Below are 19,725 nucleotides of genomic sequence, written 5' to 3' on the forward strand. Positions count from 1 at the left end.
TGATCAGTTAGGGCCCAGCTAGGGCCGGGCCTTAATTTTCGGGCCCGATGAGAACTCTACCGCACGCACGGTCACACAGACGCAAACACACATATACACTGGGGCGTCAGACAGTGCCTCAGCGGTAGAGTGGGCCGGATGGGAACCGCAGCGAGGTTCCCGGTTCGATCCCTGTGGGCTCCCCCAGAGTCGGTGTGGAAGTGTCCTTGAGCAAGACTCTCCTGGTGTGCTGGTTGGTGCCTTGCATGGTTTCCTCCACCATCGGTGTGTGTGTGTGTGTGTGTGTGTGTGTGTGTGTGTGTGTGTGTGTGTGTGAATGTGTGTGTGAATGGGTGAATGTAATGCACAATCTATGTAAGTGTGTGCGTGCGTGCGTGCGTGCGTGTTGCACAATCTATGTAAAGTGCCTCGGATAAAAAGGTCAATATAAATTCACCATTTAAGTGTCCTTGTGTCAGTAAATGTACAATTATACTATTTTATTTCAACATTTGTACATAATCTGTGGATTTATTTTGTAAGCTAGTTTTCCAAGTTACAACGCAACATAACTCTGGTTACACATTCATATGTATGCCCTTTAATTGCACATACATTTCTTCGTTCTTAATAGATTTTATTTCGGGACTTTTCCAACGTAACGTAGGCTAATGTTTTTTTGCATTCCTTTGAATTGAATTGAAATTTGAACATGTGTGTGTGTGTGTGTGTGTGTGTGTGTGTGTGTGTGTGTGTGTGTGTGTGTGTGTGTGTGTGTGTGTGTGTGTGTGTGTGTGTGTGCGCGTGCCTGTGTGCGTGCGTGCGTGCGTGCGTGCGTGCGTGCGTGCGTGCGCATTAGTTGCTGGACCCCCCGGAATGTGGAAATGGCTTCGTGGAACCAGGGGAGGAGTGTGACTGTGGCAGCCCGATGGTGAGTAGTGAACCAGGGGAGGACACAAAGTAACTCATAACAACATGTCTATACAGACAAAGTAACTCATAACAACATGTCTATACAGACACAAAGTAACTCATAACAACATGTCTACAGACACAAAGTAACTCATAACAACATGTCTATACAGACACAAAGTAGCTCATAACAACATGTCTACACAGACAAAGTAACTCATAACAACATGACTATACAGACACAAAGTAGCTCATAACAACATGTCTACACAGACAAAGTAACTCATAACAACATGACTATACAGACACAAAGTAGCTCATAACAACATGTCTATACAGACACAAAGTAACTCATAACAACATGTCTATACAGACACAAAGTAGCTCATAACAACATGGACACAAAGTAACTCATAACAACATGTCTACGGTGGATTTTCATGAAACAAACACTTTGAGGATAGAAAGAGGATAATTCAAGCTTTCCGTAACAGCTGCAATGTTGGTGAGTTTGACGTTGTTTAATACGATCAGAGGGGACTTTTCTGTTTGGATGAATGGGCTGCGAATGGAAGTTGCAGTTGCCAACGACATGAAGGTGCAGTCTACCATTCATTGTCAATGGAAGCACAGCTACAGATACAAAGATACAGTCTACCATTCATTGTCAATGGAAGTCAGCTACAGATACAAAGATACAGTCTACCATTCATTGTCAATGGAAGTCAGCTACAGATACAAAGATACAGTCTACCATTCATTGTCAATGGAAGCCAGCTACAGATACAAAGATGCAGTCTACCATTCATTGTCAATGGAAGCCAGCTACAGATACAAAGATGCAGTCTACCATTCATTGTCAATGGAAGCACAGCGACATGAAGATACAAAGATACAGTCTACCATTCATTGTCAATGGAAGCACAGCGACATGAAGATGCAAAGATACAGTCTACCATTCATAGTCAATTGAAGCACAGCGACATGAAGATACAAAGATACAGTCTACCATTCATTGTCAATGGAAGCCAGCTACAGATACAAAGATGCAGTCTACCATTCATTGTCAATGGAAGTCAGCTACAGATACAAAGATGCAGTCTACCATTCATAGTCAATGGAAGCCAGCGACAGATACAAAGATACAGTCTACCATTCATTGTCAATGGAAGCACAGCTACATGAAGATACAAAGATACAGTCTACCATTCATTGTCAATGGAAGTCAGCTACAGATACAAAGATGCAGTCTACCATTCATAGTCAATGGAAGCCAGCTACAGATACAAAGATGCAGTCTACCATTCATTGTCAATGGAAGTCAGCTACAGATACAAAGATGCAGTCTACCATTCATAGTCAATGGAAGCCAGCGACAGATACAAAGATACAGTCTACCATTCATTGTCAATGGAAGCACAGCTACATGAAGATACAAAGATACAGTCTACCATTCATTGTCAATGGAAGTCAGCTACAGATACAAAGATGCAGTCTACCATTCATAGTCAATGGAAGCCAGCTACAGATACAAAGATGCAGTCTACCATTCATTGTCAATGGAAGACAGCTACAGATACAAAGATACAGTCTACCATTCATAGTCAATGGAAGCCAGCTACAGATACAAAGATGCAGTCTACCATTCATAGTCAATGGAAGCCAGCTACAGATACAAAGATACAGTCTACCATTCATAGTCAATGGAAGCCAGCTACAGATACAAAGATGCAGTCTACCATTCATAGTCAATGGAAGCCAGCTACAGATACAAAGATGCAGTCTACCATTCATTGTCAATGGAAGCCAGACACTGAACACATGAACCATCAATGCACTGACACACTGTGAACACATGAACCATCAATGCACTGACACACTGTGAACACATGAACCATCAATGCACTGACACTGTGAACACATGAACCATCAATGCACTGACACTGTGAACACATGAACCATCAATGCACTGACACTGTGAACACATGAACCATCAATGCACTGACACTGTGAACACATGAACCATCAATGCACTGACACTGTGAACACATGAACCATCAATGCACTGACACACTGTGAACACATGAACCATCAATGCACTGACACACTGTGAACACATGAACCATCAATGCACTGACACACTGTGAACACATGAACCATCAATGCACTGACACTGTGAACACATGAACCATCAATGCACTGACACTGTGAACACATGAACCATCAATGCACTGACACACTGTGAACACATGAACCATCAATGCACTGACACTGTGAACACATGAACCATCAATGCACTGACACTGTGAACACATGAACCATCAATGCACTGACACTGTGAACACATGAACCATCAATGCACTGACACTGTGAACACATGAACCATCAATGCACTGACACTGTGAACACATGAACCATCAATGAACTGACACTGTGAACACATGAACCATCAATGAAGGCAGAAAAGCCTGATAAAAAAACAAAACAAAAACTACAACTAATAATTCATTAAAAAAACAAGTTGTTCATAAAATGAACAAGACATTCCAAGTAGCTTCGTTACTCTTCTGTATCCCCCCCCCCCCCCATTGGGGTCAGTAGTTCCGTATCCCCCCCATTGGGGTCAGTACGTCCGTATTGTGACCAGCTCAGTGGCCTTGTGGTTAGAGTGTCCGCCCTGAGACTGGGAGGTCGGGGTTCAATCCCCGGCCGGGTCATATACCAAAGACTGTAAAAATGGGACCCAGTGCCTCCCTGCTTGACACTCAGCATCAAAGGGTTGGATTGGGGGTTAAGTCCCTGCGACATACTGGCGTCATGTCCAGGGGGTGTACTTGGACATCAAGCTGCCTCACGCTACAGAAACAGGAGATAGGCTCCTGCCCCTATGGGCCTCATGGCTACAGAAACAGGAGATAGGCTCCTGCCCCTATGGGCCTCATGGCTACAGAAACAGGAGATAGGCTCCTGCCCCTATGGGCCTCATGGCTACAGAAACAGGAGATAGGCTCCTGCCCCTATGGGCCTCATGGCTACAGAAACAGGAAATAGGCTCCTGCCCCTATGGGCCTCATGGCTACAGAAACAGGAGATAGGCTCCTGCCCCTATGGGCCTCATGGCTACAGAAACAGGAGATAGGCTCCTGCCCCTATGGGCCTCATGGCTACAGAAACAGGAGATAGGCTCCTGCCCCTATGGGCCTCATGGCTACAGAAACAGGAGATAGGCTCCTGCCCCTATGGGCCTCATGGCTACAGAAACAGGAGATAGGCTCCTGCCCCTATGGGCCTCATGGCTACAGAAACAGGAGATAGGCTCCTGCCCCTATGGGCCTCATGGCTACAGAAACAGGAGATAGGCTCCTGCCCCTATGGGCCTCATGGCTCGGCAAGGATACTTACTACTTCCGTATTCCCCCCATATTCCTTGCGTTGGGGTTATTCCTGGTTGTCCGTGTCCTCTGCGTTCTGGGGGTTATTCCTGGTTGTCCGTGTCCTCTGCGTTCTGGGGGTTATTCCTGGTGGTCCGTGTCCTCTGTGTTCTGGGGGTTATTCCTGGTTGTCCGTGTCCTCTGCGTTCTGGGGGTTATTCCTGGTGGTCCGTGTCCTCTGTGTTCTGGGGGTTATTCCTGGTTGTCCGTGTCCTCTGCGTTCTGGGCGTTATTCCTGGTTGTCCGTGTCCTCTGCGTTCTGGGCGTAATTCCTGGTTGTCCGTGTCCTCTGTGTTCTGGGGGTTATTCCTGGTTGTCCGTGTCCTCTGCGTTCTGGGGGTTATTCCTGGTTGTCCGTGTCCTCTGCGTTCTGGGGGTTATTCCCCAGTATGACCTTCATCTCCTCGTCACATTGCCTGCGGACGGTCAGCTGCCGGTCGTGGACCTCCTTCACGTAGCTCAGGTGCGTCTGCAGCTCGGCGTTCTTCTTGACCAGCACCTCCTTCTCGCCCAGGCTCCTCCGCAGCTCCTCCTGGGCGCGCTCCAGGGACCTCTGGAGCTGGACCTCCTTCTGGCCCACCTCCGACACGGTGCGCTTGGCCTGCTCCATCACCGCCTTCTCCTTCTTGGTCCAGTTCTGCCGCCCGCGCTCCCAGATGTGGTTGCGCTCGGCGATGGTCTCCTTCAGCATCTTGACCTCCGCCTCGCGCTCCTTCTCCTTCTGCAGCGTGGCCTTCAGGCGCTCCAGCGTGTTCTGCAGCTGCACCTCCTTCTGGTAGTTCTCGGAGAGCACGCGGCGGCTCTCGGCCTTCAGCTCCTTCTCCTTGGCGCTGCGCTCCTCGCGCTCGCGCTCCACCACGCCGGTGCGCTCGGCCAGGCTCTGCTTCAGGCCGATGATCTGCTCCTCCTTCTTGCCCAGGGCCTCGTTCTCCTTGCGGCTCTTGCGCAGCTCGTCCTTGATCTGGTCCAGCGCGTGCTGCAGCTGGGACTCCTTCTGGTAGCTCTCGTAGAGCGCCCGTCGGTGCTCCGCCCTCTCGTTGTCCCAGATGTTGTTGTCCCTGTGGCTGTTGTCGGGCATGGCGGCCTTTCTTTCCGCTGCTTCCTCAGAAGCGCTGTAGCTTCGTTTTGGGGGTGTTCCCCTCTCGACTCTCTTGGACTCTCTTTGATCTGTCTGGGCAGTGAAGGCTGGAGCGCACCGTCTCGGGGTCACGGGGTCGGCGGTGAGAATGTGGTGTGATCGTGGGGGGGGGGCGGCGGGGGCTTATGAACGGTCTTGATGATGTCGTGATGACGTCACCATGAGTATTCTGATCAGGAAGCGTGGAAAAGCGTTGCGATCGGTTAGATCGGTTAGCCCCTCCCCTAGCCCCTCCCCTAGTCCCTCCCCTAGCCCCTCCCCTAGTCCCTCCCCTAGCCCCTCCCCTAGTCCCTCCCCTGGCCCTTCCCCTAGCCCCTCCCCTAGCCCCTCCCCTAGTCCCTCCCCTAGCCCCTCCCCTAGTCCCTCCTCCAGCCCCTCCCCTAGCCCCTCCCCTTGCCCCTCCCCTAGCCCCTCCCCTAGCCCCTCCTATATCCAGCTTTTAGTGTGTGCACAAACGTTGTCCTAAACAAACATTACTTTCCCATATTGACAATGAATGGACACTTCGACGTCATACTGTCTATTTTGCGTCATGAAGACCAATGCATTCTATTCAACAAAACTCCACTTGACTAAAGGGAGGCTTAACTTCCAACTCTTCACGTCAGGGTCTACAGAACAGAATCCATTGAAAATGGAGACCCCAGACCGACAGTGTGTGTGTGTGTGTGTGTGTGTGTGTGTGTGTGTGTGTGTGCGTGTGTGTGTGCGTGTGTGTGTGTGTGTGTGTGTGCGTGTGTGCGTGTGCGTGTGTGTGTGTGTGTGTTATAGGAGTGTGCCAGACAAGGAGAGAGCTGCTGCAAGGACTGCACTCTGACACAAGGCTCCAAGTGCAGCGATGGACTCTGCTGCAATAACTGTCAGGTAGCCGCACGTACGCACGCACGTACGCACGCACGCACGCGCGCACGTACGCACGTACACACGTATACTGTGACTGTATTGTAACTGTACTGTGACTGTATTCTGTGCAGATGGAGTTCATGGGCGTGGTCTGCAGAGAGGCAGTGAACGACTGCGACATCCCCGAGAACTGCACCGGAAACTCAAGCCAGGTGAAGTGAACCGCCGCGGCTCAGTGACATCACCGCGGCTCAGTGACATCACCGCGGCTCAGTGACATCACCGCGGCTCAGTGACGTCATGTTGTAGTTTTAGTAAAAACAGAGAGGTGTGTTTGGGGTGAGCGGTGAGTCTCTTACCACCGCGGCTCAGTGACGTCATGTTGTAGTTTTAGTAAAACAGAGAGAGATGTGTTTGGGTGAGCGGTGACTGTGAGTCTCTTACCACCGCGGCTCAGTGACGTCATGTTGTAGTTTTAGTAAAAACAGAGAGATGTGTTTTGGGTGAGCGGTGAGTCTCTTACCACCGCGGCTCAGTGACGTCATGTTGTAGTTTTAGTAAAAACAGAGAGGTGTGTTTGGGGTGAGCGGTGAGTCTCTTACCACCGCGTCTCAGTGACGTCATGTTGTAGTTTTAGTAAAACAGAGAGGTGTGTTTGGGGTGAGCGGTGAGTCTCTTACCACCGCGGCTCAGTGACGTCATGTTGTAGTTTTAGTAAAAACAGAGAGGTGTGTTTGGGGTGAGCGGTGAGTCTCTTACCACCGCGGCTCAGTGACGTCATGTTGTAGTTTTAGTAAAACAGAGAGAGATGTGTTTGGGTGAGCGGTGAGTCTCTTACCACCGCGGCTCAGTGACGTCATGTTGTAGTTTTAGTAAAAACAGAGAGATGTGTTTTGGGTGAGCGGTGAGTCTCTTACCACCGCGGCTCAGTGACGTCATGTTGTAGTTTTAGTAAAAACAGAGAGGTGTGTTTGGGGTGAGCGGTGAGTCTCTTACCACCGCGGCTCAGTGACGTCATGTTGTAGTTTTAGTAAAACAGAGAGAGATGTGTTTGGGTGAGCGGTGAGTCTCTTACCACCGCGGCTCAGTGACGTCATGTTGTAGTTTTAGTAAAAACAGAGAGATGTGTTTTGGGTGAGCGGTGAGTCTCTTACCACCGCGGCTCAGTGACGTCATGTTGTAGTTTTAGTAAAAACAGAGAGAGATGTGTTTGGGTGAGCGGTGAGTCTCTTACCACCGCGGCTCAGTGACGTCATGTTGTAGTTTTAGTAAAAACAGAGAGATGTGTTTGGGGTGAGCGGTGAGTCTCTCTGTTTTTACTAAAACTACAACATGACGTCACTGAGCCGCGGTGGTAAGAGATGTGTTTGGGGTGAGCGGTGAGTCTCTTACCACCGCGGCTCAGTGACGTCATGTTGTAGTTTTAGTAAAACAGAGAGAGATGTGTTTGGGGTGAGCGGTGAGTCTCTTACCACCGCGGCTCAGTGACGTCATGTTGTAGTTTTAGTAAAAACAGAGAGGTGTGTTTGGGGTGAGAGGTGAGTCTCTTACCACCGCGGCTCAGTGACGTCATGTTGTAGTTTTAGTAAAAACAGAGATGTGTTTGGGGTGAGAGGTGAGTCTCTTACCACCTCGGCTCAGTGACGTCATGTTGTAGTTTTAGTAAAAACAGAGAGGTGTGTTTGGGGTGAGAGGTGAGTCTCTTACCACCGCGGCTCAGTGACGTCATGTTGTAGTTTTAGTAAAAACAGAGAGATGTGTTTGGGTGAGCGGTGAGTCTCTTACCACCATCAGTGACGTCATGTTGTAGTTTTAGTCAAAACAGAGATGTTTTTGTAGTTTTAGTAAAAACAGAGAGGTGGGCCTCCAGGGGTCAGATGGGTGGGCCGTTAAGCACAAGCAACGGTGTAACTAATAGCAGTTGTTCCCAAAGTGAGGTCCGGCGACCCCCAGGGATCCCTTGGGGAGTTCCAGAGGGTCCCCAGCCAACCAGCCAACCAGCCAACCAAATGGACCCTAATGGGTCCATTTGGTTCCATCTGTACACTCTCAGAGTAGCATGGCTCCAGCCCCTGAATCGCTAGCCACATTAAAAAATTATGTTCAGGCGATTTAGGGTCTGGTGACGCTCCCGAAGGAGGTCTCAGACTCGGTTAGAAATCCAACCGACGAATCAGTGTCGTTTCCACCTCGATGACGTCAAACAACAGTGCCGTCCAGACACAAACAAACATGGCTGCCCCCACTGCGGTAACTCACGGCCGTATCAATCTGGCTATTAAATCAACGTATGATAAATAGTTTCTTTGAAGACACGAGAGGTTTTATAAACATCATCATCCGACATATTTTACCGCTTTTGTTTACATACTAGTAGCGCTCGTTGGCTGTGTTTGTTTGGTTAGCAAACGGGTTAGCCATAGCCACATGATTGACACAATGCCATCTGCTTTCCTACTATTCTGATTGGTTGGTATGAACCAATCACCAAAGACTGCCTCTTTGGCAACGCCCATCCCAGAAACGGTTGTAGTAGGGAGGGCGTTCAGACTGAATAATGGAGTGAAACAAAATGAAAATTCAGGCTGAGTGTCAGGCTACTCTCAGAGTTAAGTTAACATTGAATTTACAGTATAAATTGGGGGTCCCAGAGATAGAAATGCCATTAAATTGGGGGGTCCGTAGACTAATGCATGTCAAACTGGGGGTCCTTGAAATGAAAATAGTTGAGAATCACTGCTAGAGCCGTAAAAGATCTTCTCTTATGGGGGTTCCCTGGACCCCCGTCTTTTCCAATGTGGTCTGTGTGTCACGGTTGGCAGAGGATAGAACCCAAATGCAGAGGCAGAGTAGTTTCAAAAACAGTTTATTTAAGCAGAAGGCAGCTTAGTTTACAGCAAAGTAAAAATTATATTATCAGCTGTCGCCCACTCCAGATTGACCATTGTACCAAAGGGAAATAGGATTAAATGGAAACTAACATGACACAACAACTTTGCCCTTTAAAGATGAGGCACGGACTACTCTCTCACCCCATGAGATAAAGAGTCAACAACAGAATCCTAATCACAGAACGTGATTAAAGTCAAAAACAGGATTCAGACTATCGGACGCTCATGACAGCTCGATGACACCTTACTCTAAAATCCAACAAACTGTCTTTTTGTTTTTTCAGTGTCCGCCAAATGTGCACAAGATGGACGGTTACACCTGTGAGAAGGACCAGGTACTGTTTACAGTGTACATCAGCTGCTGTTGTTAAAACAATGATTACAGTGTACATCAGCTGCTGTTGTTAAGACAATGATTACAGTGTACATCAGCTGCTGTTGTTAAGACAATGATTACAGTGTACATCAGCTGCTGTTGTTAAGACAATGATTACAGTGTACATCAGCTGCTGTTGTTAAAGGACCACTTCACCACTTTTCTACTCAGTCTGTGTCTCATAGGAGGGCTGTGGGCGGATCAGAAACCAGTCTGTTAATGTTCAGCAACTACAGACTAAAGACAATACATATTTATATATAATTAATGTAGTAATGTTGTTCAGTAACTACAGACTAAAGACAATACATATTTATATATAATTAATGTAGTAATGTTCAGCAAATACAGACTAAAGACAATACTTTTTTTTTCATGGAAAAAATTAGATTCTAAAACGGGTAGTCCCAATACTTCTGATTGGCTGGTTACCGTCACGTGACCCACTCCTTCAATCACTTTGTATCAAACTGCAGCCTTGTAGCTGAACTGGGGAAGGGGAGCGCTTGATTGCTTTACAAACACATGCCGTGCGGGCGTCTAAGCACCGCCCGGCTCATATTATGACTGAATGTGTGGCTCCAGGCAGCCCCGTAAATACATCAAGCGCTATTCTCCCGTCACATAGGCTACTTGCGGAGCAAAACAAGGAAGTGTTTTGGCTCTGGGTCGCTCGCTCTGGTGGCACAAAGCGTAGATACTTTTGTGAATTTAATAGTTTTAATATTGCTATATGTTTGTAAGCGTTTTAGAAAAGCAATAAGCCACTTGAGGCCCCAGCTTACCGGGTATTTTACACTGGCTGGGAGGTAGAAGACCCTCGGCTGCGCGTGGGGTCTGCGTACGCTCCCAGGCGGTGTAAAATACCCGCTAACCTGAGACCTCTCGTGGCTTATTGCTTAATTTGTGTGAGAATCATGATCTCAATTCTGAGTGAGTGGACGACACAAGCATTACGGTTGTTTACAACAGGGTCCACCATGTTCAATTCATCAAAACATTTAGAGACGTACAAATAGACACTTCTATGTAGTTAAAGAACAGAACAGGAATTCATCATATAGGAGGCAAAAAGGGACAAGCAAACATAATTATACAGTAAGGGGGAAAAAGGGGTTGGGGGGGGGGGGGGATTCCGATTTTGTGGGGGCCAGTTTTCGAATTGCAGCCGTCCTTTGAGAGCGGTTTTGAAGGAGTCTAGGGATTCACATGTCTCGTGTCTCTGTGCAGGGTCGCTGTTTCAACGGCAGGTGTAAAACCAAAGATCGACAGTGCAAGTACATCTGGGGAGAGAGTAAGTAATATTATTATTATTATTATTAAAAGTACATCTGGGGAGAGAGTAAGTAATATTATTATTATTATTATTAAAAGTACATCTGGGGAGAGAGTAAGTGTCAAAAGTATGTGTGTAAACATTGATGTTACAATTATAACAGAGATATAAATGCCATTAACCCTCTAAGACCCAGCGTTGCTTTATAGCAACAATTATATTTTAATTAATTACTTTTTTTTTTCTGTTCTTTTTTCACCTAAACGCCATCAGTGATGTTCATTGCAACGCCATTTCAATGCCGTTGGTCATGATATTTGCATATAAATACCCCCCCACAGAGGCTGAAATTCACACAAATTAAAAATGTCTGTGCGATTTTGAACTATTTGTAACCTATGACTTTTGACTTTTGAAAGATATCCCCCAAATGTAAATTAATAATTTATTATATTATAATATACTTATTATTATATAATGTGCATAACATTTTCATCAAACTTATTATTTATTTATTTGTTTACATATTTTTTTAACCTAATTCCTAGTAGTACAAAGTAGTAGTAAGGTTGAAATCTCTTTTTTGCAAGTAGAAATTAATCCAGGTCTTACAGGGTTAAATGGGGGTCTGTGGCCTATTGCATGTCAAACGGGGAGGGGGGGTCCTCACTGCTAGAGCCGTAAGAATCTTCTCTTATGGGATGGGGGGGGTCCCTGGCATATCTCTTCAAATGGGGGGTCCCTGGCATATCTCTTCAAATGGGGGTCCCTGGCATATCTCTTCAAATGGGGGGTCCCTGGCATATCTCTTCAAATGGGGGTCCCTGGCATATCTCTTCAAATGGGGGGTCCCTGGCATATCTCTTCAAATGGGGGTCCCTGGCATATCTCTTCAAATGGGGGGTCCCTGGCATATCTCTTCAAATGGGGGTCCCTGGCATATCTCTTCAAATGGGGGGTCCCTGGCATATCTCTTCAAATGGGGGGTCCCTGGCATATCTCTTCAAATGGGGGTCCCTGGCATATCTCTTCAAATGGGGGGTCCCTGTCATTATCTCTTCAAATGGGGGTCCCTGGCATATCTCTTCAAATGGGGGTCCCTGGCATATGTCTTCAAATGGGGGGTCCCTGGCATATCTCTTCAAATGGGGGGTCCCTGGCATATCTCTTCAAATGGGGGTCCCTGGCATATCTCTTCAAATGGGGGGTCCCTGGCATATCTCTTCAAATGGGGGTCCCTGGCATATCTCTTTAAATGGGGGTCCCTGGCATATCTCTTCAAATGGGGGGTCCCTGGCATGTCTGTGTGCTTTGTTCACCACTAGAGGCCACTGCTGAGCTGTGTGTTTGTTCACCACTAGAGGTCACTGCTGAGCTGTGTGTTTGTTCACCACTAGAGGTCACTGCTGAGCTGTGTGCTTTGTTCACCACTAGAGGTCACTGCTGAGCTGTGTGCTTTGTTCACCACTAGAGGTCACTGCTGAGCTGTGTGCTTTGTTCACCACTAGAGGTCACTGCTGAGCTGTGTGTTTGTTCACCACTAGAGGTCACTGCTGAGCTGTGTGCTTTGTTCACCACTAGAGGTCACTGCTGAGCTGTGTGCTCTGTTCACCACTAGAGGCCACTGCTGAGCTGTGTGCTCTGTTCACCACTAGAGGTCACTGCTGAGCTGTGTGCTCTGTTTGTTCACCACTAGAGGCCACTGCTGAGCTGTGTGCTCTGTTTGTTCACCACTAGAGGTCACTGCTGAGCTGTGTGCTCTGTTTGTTCACCACTAGAGGCCACTGCTGAGCTGTGTGCTTTGTTCACCACTAGAGGTCACTGCTGAGCTGTGTGCTTTGTTTGTTCACCACTAGAGGCCACTGCTGAGCTGTGTGCTCTGTTCACCACTAGAGGTCACTGCTGAGCTGTGTGCTTTGTTTGTTCACCACTAGAGGCCACTGCTGAGCTGTGTGCTTTGTTCACCACTAGAGGCCACTGCTGAGCTGTGTGCTTTGTTTGTTCACCACTAGAGGTCACTGCTGAGCTGTGTGCTCTGTTCACCACTAGAGGCCACTGCTGAGCTGTGTGCTCTGTTTGTTCACCACTAGAGGCCACTGCTGAGCTGTGTGCTCTGTTTGTTCACCACTAGAGGCCACTGCTGCAGACAAGTTCTGTTACGAGAAGCTGAACATCGAAGGGACGGAGAAAGGAAACTGTGGCAAAGACAAAGACACCTGGATACAATGTAACAAACAGTAAGTTATAGAGTTAAAACACATGGATACAATGTAACAAACAGTAAGTTATAGAGTTAAACATCTGGATACAATGTAACAAACAGTAAGTTATAGAGTTAAAACACCTGGATACAATGTAACAAACAGTAAGTTATAGAGTTAAACATCTGGATACAATGTAACAAACAGTAAGTTATAGAGTTAAACATCTGGATACAATGTAACAAACAGTAAGTTATAGAGTTAAACATCTGGATACAATGTAACAAACAGTAAGTTATAGAGTTAAAACACCTGGATACAATGTAACAAACAGTAAGTTATAGAGTTAAACATCTGGATACAATGTAACAAACAGTAAGTTATAGAGTTAAAACACCTGGATACAATGTAACAAACAGTAAGTTATAGAGTTAAACACCTGGATACAATGTAACAAACAGTAAGTTATAGAGTTAAACATCTGGATACAATGTAACAAACAGTAAGTTATAGAGTTAAACATCTGGATACAATGTAACAAACAGTAAGTTATAGAGTTAAACATCTGGATACAATGTAACAAACAGTAAGTTATATAGTTAAACATCTGGATACAATGTAACAAACAGTAAGTTATAGAGTTAAACACCTGGATACAATGTAACAAACAGTAAGTTATAGAGTTAAACATCTGGATACAATGTAACAAACAGTAAGTTATAGAGTTAAACACCTGGATACAATGTAACAAACAGTAAGTTATAGAGTTAAACATCTGGATACAATGTAACAAACAGTAAGTTATAGAGTTAAACATCTGGATACAATGTAACAAACAGTAAGTTATAGAGTTAAACACCTGGATACAATGTAACAAACAGTAAGTTATAGAGTTAAACACCTGGATACAATGTAACAAACAGTAAGTTATAGAGTTAAACATCTGGATACAATGTAACAAACAGTAAGTTATAGAGTTAAACATCTGGATACAATGTAACAAACAGTAAGTTATAGAGTTAAACATCTGGATACAATGTAACAAACAGTAAGTTATAGAGTTGAAACACCTGGATACAATGTAACAAACAGTAAGTTATAGAGTTAAACACCTGGATACAATGTAACAAACAGTAAGTTATAGAGTTAAAACACCTGAATACAATGTAACAAACAGTAAGTTATAGAGTTAAAACACCTGGATACAATGTAACAAACAGTAAGTTATAGAGTTAAACATCTGGATACAATGTAACAAACAGTAAGTTATAGAGTTAAAACACCTGGATACAATGTAACAAACAGTAAGTTATAGAGTTAAAACACCTGGATACAATGTAACAAACAGTAAGTTATAGAGTTAAACATCTGGATACAATGTAACAAACAGTAAGTTATAGAGTTAAACATCTGGATACAATGTAACAAACAGTAAGTTATAGAGTTAAACATCTGGATACAATGTAACAAACAGTAAGTTATAGAGTTAAACATCTGGATACAATGTAACAAACAGTAAGTTATAGAGTTGAAACACCTGGATACAATGTAACAAACAGTAAGTTATAGAGTTGAAACACCTGGATACAATGTAACAAACAGTAAGTTATAGAGTTAAACATCTGGATACAATGTAACAAACAGTAAGTTATAGAGTTGAAACACCTGGATACAATGTAACAAACAGTAAGTTATAGAGTTGAAACACCTGGATACAATGTAACAAACAGTAAGTTATAGAGTTAAAACATCTGGATACAATGTAACAAACAGTAAGTTATAGAGTTGAAACACCTGGATACGATGTAACAAACAGTAAGTTATAGAGTTAAACATCTGGATACAATGTAACAAACAGTAAGTTATAGAGTTAAACATCTGGATACAATGTAACAAACAGTAAGTTATAGAGTTAAACATCTGGATACAATGTAACAAACAGTAAGTTATAGAGTTAAACACCTGGATACAATGTAACAAACAGTAAGTTATAGAGTTAAACATCTGGATACAATGTAACAAACAGTAAGTTATAGAGTTAAACACCTGGATACAATGTAACAAACAGTAAGTTATAGAGTTAAAACACCTGGATACAATGTAACAAACAGTAAGTTATAGAGTTAAAACATCTGGATACAATGTAACAAACAGTAAGTTATAGAGTTAAACACCTGGATACAATGTAACAAACAGTAAGTTATAGAGTTAAACATCTGGATACAATGTAACAAACAGTAAGTTATAGAGTTAAACACCTGGATACAATGTAACAAACAGTAAGTTATAGAGTTAAACATCTGGATACAATGTAACAAACAGTAAGTTATAGAGTTAAACATCTGGATACAATGTAACAAACAGTAAGTTATAGAGTTAAACACCTGGATACAATGTAACAAACAGTAAGTTATAGAGTTAAACATCTGGATACAATGTAACAAACAGTAAGTTATAGAGTTAAAACATCTGGATACAATGTAACAAACAGTAAGTTATAGAGTTAAACATCTGGATACAATGTAACAAACAGTAAGTTATAGAGTTGAAACACCTGGATACAATGTAACAAACAGTAAGTTATAGAGTTAAAACACCTGAATACAATGTAACAAACAGTAAGTTATAGAGTTAAACATCTGGATACAATGTAACAAACAGTAAGTTATAGAGTTAAACATCTGGATACAATGTAACAAACAGTAAATTATAGAGTTAAAACACCTGGATACAATGTAACAAACAGTAAGTTATAGAGTTGAAACACCTGGATACAATGTAACAAACAGTAAGTTATAGAGTTAAACATCTGGATACAATGTAACAAACAGTAAGTTATAGAGTTAAACATCTGGATACAATGTAACAAACAGTAAGTTATAGAGTTAAAACACCTGGATACAATGTAACAAACAGTAAGTTATAGAGTTGAAACACCTGGATACAATGTAACAAACAGTAAGTTATAGAGTTAAACATCTGGATACAATGTAACAAACAGTAAGTTATAGAGTTAAACATCTGGATATAATGTAACAAACAGTAAGTTATAGAGTTGAAACATTTGGATACAATGTAACAAACAGTAAGTTATAGAGTTAAACATCTGGATATAATGTAACAAACAGTAAGTTATAGAGTTGAAACACCTGGATACAATGTAACAAACAGTAAGTTATAGAGTTAAACACCTGGATACAATGTAACAAACAGTAAGTTATAGAGTTAAACATCTGGATACAATGTAACAAACAGTAAGTTATAGAGTTAAACATCTGGATACAATGTAACAAACAGTAAGTTATAGAGTTAAACATCTGGATACAATGTAACAAACAGTAAGTTATAGAGTTAAACATCTGGATACAATGTAACAAACAGTAAGTTATAGAGTTAAACATCTGGATACAATGTAACAAACAGTAAGTTATAGAGTTAAACACCTGGATACAATGTAACAAACAGTAAGTTATAGAGTTAAAACATCTGGATACAATGTAACAAACAGTAAGTTATAGAGTTAAAACACTTGGATACAATGTAACAAACAGTAAGTTATAGAGTTAAACATCTGGATACAATGTAACAAACAGTAAGTTATAGAGTTAAACACCTGGATACAATGTAACAAACAGTAAGTTATAGAGTTAAAACACCTGGATACAATGTAACAAACAGTAAGTTATAGAGTTAAACACCTGGATACAATGTAACAAACAGTAAGTTATAGAGTTAAACATCTGGATACAATGTAACAAACAGTAAGTTATAGAGTTAAACATCTGGATACAATGTAACAAACAGTAAGTTATAGAGTTAAACACCTGGATACAATGTAACAAACAGTAAGTTATAGAGTTAAACATCTGGATACAATGTAACAAACAGTAAGTTATAGAGTTAAAACACCTGGATACAATGTAACAAACAGTAAGTTATAGAGTTAAACACCTGGATACAATGTAACAAACAGTAAGTTATAGAGTTAAAACATTTGGATACAATGTAACAAACAGTAAGTTATAGAGTTAAACACCTGGATACAATGTAACAAACAGTAAGTTATAGAGTTAAACATCTGGATACAATGTAACAAACAGTAAGTTATAGAGTTAAACACCTGGATACAATGTAACAAACAGTAAGTTATAGAGTTAAAACACCTGGATACAATGTAACAAACAGTAAGTTATAGAGTTAAAACACCTGAATACAATGTAACAAACAGTAAGTTATAGAGTTAAAACACCTGGATACAATGTAACAAACAGTAAGTTATAGAGTTAAACACCTGGATACAATGTAACAAACAGTAAGTTATAGAGTTAAACATCTGGATACAATGTAACAAACAGTAAGTTATAGAGTTAAACATCTGGATACAATGTAACAAACAGTAAGTTATAGAGTTAAAACACCTGGATACAATGTAACAAACAGTAAGTTATAGAGTTAAACACCTGGATACAATGTAACAAACAGTAAGTTATAGAGTTAAACACCTGGATACAATGTAACAAACAGTAAGTTATAGAGTTAAACATCTGGATACAATGTAACAAACAGTAAGTTATAGAGTTAAACATCTGGATACAATGTAACAAACAGTAAGTTATAGAGTTAAAACACCTGAATACAATGTAACAAACAGTAAGTTATAGAGTTAAACATCTGGATACAATGTAACAAACAGTAAGTTATAGAGTTAAAACACCTGGATACAATGTAACAAACAGTAAGTTATAGAGTTAAAACACCTGGATACAATGTAACAAACAGTAAGTTATAGAGTTAAACATCTGGATACAATGTAACAAACAGTAAGTTATAGAGTTAAACATCTGGATACAATGTAACAAACAGTAAGTTATAGAGTTAAACACCTGGATACAATGTAACAAACAGTAAGTTATAGAGTTAAACATCTGGATACAATGTAACAAACAGTAAGTTATAGAGTTAAACATCTGGATACAATGTAACAAACAGTAAGTTATAGAGTTAAACACCTGGATACAATGTAACAAACAGTAAGTTATAGAGTTAAAACACCTGGATACAATGTAACAAACAGTAAGTTATAGAGTTAAACATCTGTATACAATGTAACAAACAGTAAGTTATAGAGTTAAAGACCTGGATACAATGTAACAAACAGTAAGTTATAGAGTTAAACACCTGGATACAATGTAACAAACAGTAAGTTATAGAGTTAAACATCTGGATACAATGTAACAAACAGTAAGTTATAGAGTTAAACATCTGGATACAATGTAACAAACAGTAAGTTATAGAGTTAAACATCTGGATACAATGTAACAAACAGTAAGTTATAGAGTTAAACATCTGGATACAATGTAACAAACAGTAAGTTATAGAGTTAAACATCTGGATGCAATGTAACAAACAGTAAGTTATAGAGTTAAACACCTGGATACAATGTAACAAACAGTAAGTTATAGAGTTAAAACACCTGAATACAATGTAACAAACAGTAAGTTATAGAGTTAAAACACCTGGATACAATGTAACAAACAGTAAGTTATAGAGTTAAACACCTGGATACAATGTAACAAACAGTAAGTTATAGAGTTAAACATCTGGATACAATGTAACAAACAGTAAGTTATAGAGTTAAACATCTGGATACAATGTAACAAACAGTAAGTTATAGAGTTAAAACACCTGGATACAATGTAACAAACAGTAAGTTATAGAGTTAAACACCTGGATACAATGTAACAAACAGTAAGTTATAGAGTTAAACACCTGGATACAATGTAACAAACAGTAAGTTATAGAGTTAAACATCTGGATACAATGTAACAAACAGTAAGTTATAGAGTTAAACATCTGGATACAATGTAACAAACAGTAAGTTATAGAGTTAAAACACCTGAATACAATGTAACAAACAGTAAGTTATAGAGTTAAACATCTGGATACAATGTAACAAACAGTAAGTTATAGAGTTAAAACACCTGGATACAATGTAACAAACAGTAAGTTATAGAGTTAAAACACCTGGATACAATGTAACAAACAGTAAGTTATAGAGTTAAACATCTGGATACAATGTAACAAACAGTAAGTTATAGAGTTAAACATCTGGATACAATGTAACAAACAGTAAGTTATAGAGTTAAACACCTGGATACAATGTAACAAACAGTAAGTTATAGAGTTAAACATCTGGATACAATGTAACAAACAGTAAGTTATAGAGTTAAACATCTGGATACAATGTAACAAACAGTAAGTTATAGAGTTAAACACCTGGATACAATGTAACAAACAGTAAGTTATAGAGTTAAAACACCTGGATACAATGTAACAAACAGTAAGTTATAGAGTTAAACATCTGTATACAATGTAACAAACAGTAAGTTATAGAGTTAAACACCTGGATACAATGTAACAAACAGTAAGTTATAGAGTTAAACACCTGGATACAATGTAACAAACAGTAAGTTATAGAGTTAAAACACCTGAATACAATGTAACAAACAGTAAGTTATAGAGTTAAACACCTGGATACAATGTAACAAACAGTAAGTTATAGAGTTAAACATCTGGATACAATGTAACAAACAGTAAGTTATAGAGTTAAACATCTGGATACAATGTAACAAACAGTAAGTTATAGAGTTAAACATCTGGATACAATGTAACAAACAG

The 19,725-nt window shown here is 41.6% G+C and overlaps 1 protein-coding gene across 1 annotated transcript in view; it reads left to right on the plus strand.

Annotated features, from left to right (window-relative positions):
* Positions 1-19,725, plus strand: part of adam22 (ADAM metallopeptidase domain 22) — a gene marked incomplete at both ends in the record, with an annotated part of 172,867 nt that overhangs the window by 118,752 nt on the left and 34,390 nt on the right. The window contains 6 exon segments of the mRNA XM_083761268.1: positions 839-910; positions 6,232-6,324; positions 6,435-6,515; positions 9,479-9,529; positions 10,801-10,864; positions 12,978-13,083. Of these exon segments, the coding sequence (XP_083617394.1) occupies positions 839-910; positions 6,232-6,324; positions 6,435-6,515; positions 9,479-9,529; positions 10,801-10,864; positions 12,978-13,083 (467 nt within the window).

The sequence above is a fragment of the Protomyctophum parallelum genome (assembly GCF_964188405.1).
Source record: "Protomyctophum parallelum genome assembly, chromosome: 3".
Classification (NCBI taxonomy): domain Eukaryota; kingdom Metazoa; phylum Chordata; class Actinopteri; order Myctophiformes; family Myctophidae; genus Protomyctophum; species Protomyctophum parallelum.